Raw genomic sequence first — 1,862 nt, 5'->3', positions numbered from 1 at the left:
AAGTGCTGAAGAGTTGCGCCCTTTCCAACAATGATATAATGTGATGTTCTTTATGACATGTATAATTTGAGGTATTGTTTAGTTTACATGGTCTGATGTATTATTCGATATTCCCTTTGTCCTATCTTATTCTTGTCCTGTCTCATATGCAGTTTGTATTTAAATGTGACATACACTTTATTGGCTAGGTATGCATGTATGTTTTGGAAGTAAAATCAACTCACTTATTTGACTATCATGAACTGCAAAGCCACAGCTGACTGGTTACGCACCTTAGCTCTGATGTCGTTGTAACGTGTCCTGAGTGAGACGAGAACAGTGCTCAGATCATCCTTGCTTCCCTGCCCTTGTTTCAGAGCGATATACTCTGAGTTTAGCTCCTCTAGAGCCACCGTCTGTGAAGTTTTATGCACATACACACACACAGAGGAACAGATCTATGATGATTTTATAATACATTTTTATGTATTTCCACTACAGCTGAATATTAAGCACTCAAAACATCATCAAAAGTCAAACAACTGAAGAACATTGATATGCATTGATTTAAGACCTTTAATCACAAACATGAAGTAATCTACAATCTGTTCTGTCTGTAATAGAGTAGATGTGTATGTTTGACTTATAAACATAAAACATCTGCTGATTCAAAAAAAAGTGTTGCTTGGTTAATTTTGAAATTGACGTTTCCAGTGACTTTTTTTGCATTCTTATCAGAAAAGGGGGAACAAATTAGACCTGTTTTTTGCCATACATGTTTTAAGTCAACTTTATAACAGGGCCATATCCAGGAGTTCAGAACTAACTTATGGTACATAACAAATAAAAAAGAAAGATATTTTGCCATTCATACCTTAGCTTTGAGCTGAGCTGTAAGGACGTTGTATTGCTCCTCTATTTGTGCCTTTAGTGACAGAGCATCAGTCTTCTCCCTGACCAAGTCTGTAAATTTTCTCTGGAGCTCCTTCACCTGCAGAGGACACAAACACTGGTGAGGTCTAGCAGATAAAGAAGAGTTAGACATATAAACAGATAAACAATGTTTTTATTTGGGTTCGTACCTGGAGGGAAAGTTAGTGAAAGGCTTTACCAAAAACACATTACTATGGGACATATTTATGGCTTTAGGTCTCAGGAAGGCCAATTAGGGCAGAACTGTACGTTGAGTTGTTAATAGACAGACCAAAGGGCATGGGTGGAGCAGATTATGGCACCATGTTGACATTTTTGTAGTTAGTAGTTAGTATATTTGTGTAAATACCTGGGTTATGAGGCTCTCATTTTCCTGTCTGGTTTCTTCAATCTGATTAGCTACAAATGTCAGCCTCGTCACCTTGTCAGATGCTTGGGCTGCCTTTCTCTCTGCCTCCTCCCTCCTGGTTTCTGACTGACACAATTCACTGTGCAACCTCTCCGTCTGAACATGCCACAAACATGAACATGAATACATTAAGTTAGTGAAATCTCTAATGATACACCATTGACCTGTAAATACAAAATGGAGAGAGCCAAAGATTAAACAAAAGTTCTGTCATATTTCTCTTTCAGATTAAGATTAACAAACTACATGCACTGGAAATTACAATAAAGAACTGCATTCATTGTGTTGTTATTAATATCAATAATAGCTACGACAGTGATTCGGTTAAAATGACAAGTTTTATTATGAAGTAGTCAAAGGAACTGCAGTGTGTTTGTCAGTGAGCTTGACACCGGCCGCTATTGTTCAGCAAAATGCATCTACAGAACAAGACAACGGTAATTTTCTGGATTTTATGACAGCTGATCAGTTTAAAGGGAGTAATGGAACAAGAAGGAGCAGCCACAGTGAGCTGCAGGCCACACGATATATGCCTCCAACT

General features: G+C 37.9%; 1 protein-coding gene across 1 annotated transcript in view; it reads right to left on the bottom strand.

Annotated features, from left to right (window-relative positions):
* LOC118333987 (trichohyalin-like) overlaps window positions 1-1,862 on the bottom strand; it is a gene marked incomplete in the record, with an annotated part of 12,326 nt that overhangs the window by 4,994 nt on the left and 5,470 nt on the right. The window contains 3 exon segments of the mRNA XM_035669808.1: window positions 273-395; window positions 854-970; window positions 1,262-1,417. Coding sequence (XP_035525701.1) covers window positions 273-395; window positions 854-970; window positions 1,262-1,417 — 396 coding nt within the window.

Source organism: Morone saxatilis, unplaced genomic scaffold (genome assembly GCF_004916995.1).
Source record: "Morone saxatilis isolate NCDOM2014 unplaced genomic scaffold, NCSU_SB_2.0 Contig22, whole genome shotgun sequence".
Taxonomy (NCBI): domain Eukaryota; kingdom Metazoa; phylum Chordata; class Actinopteri; family Moronidae; genus Morone; species Morone saxatilis.
This window is presented reverse-complemented; position numbering and strand designations above follow the sequence as displayed.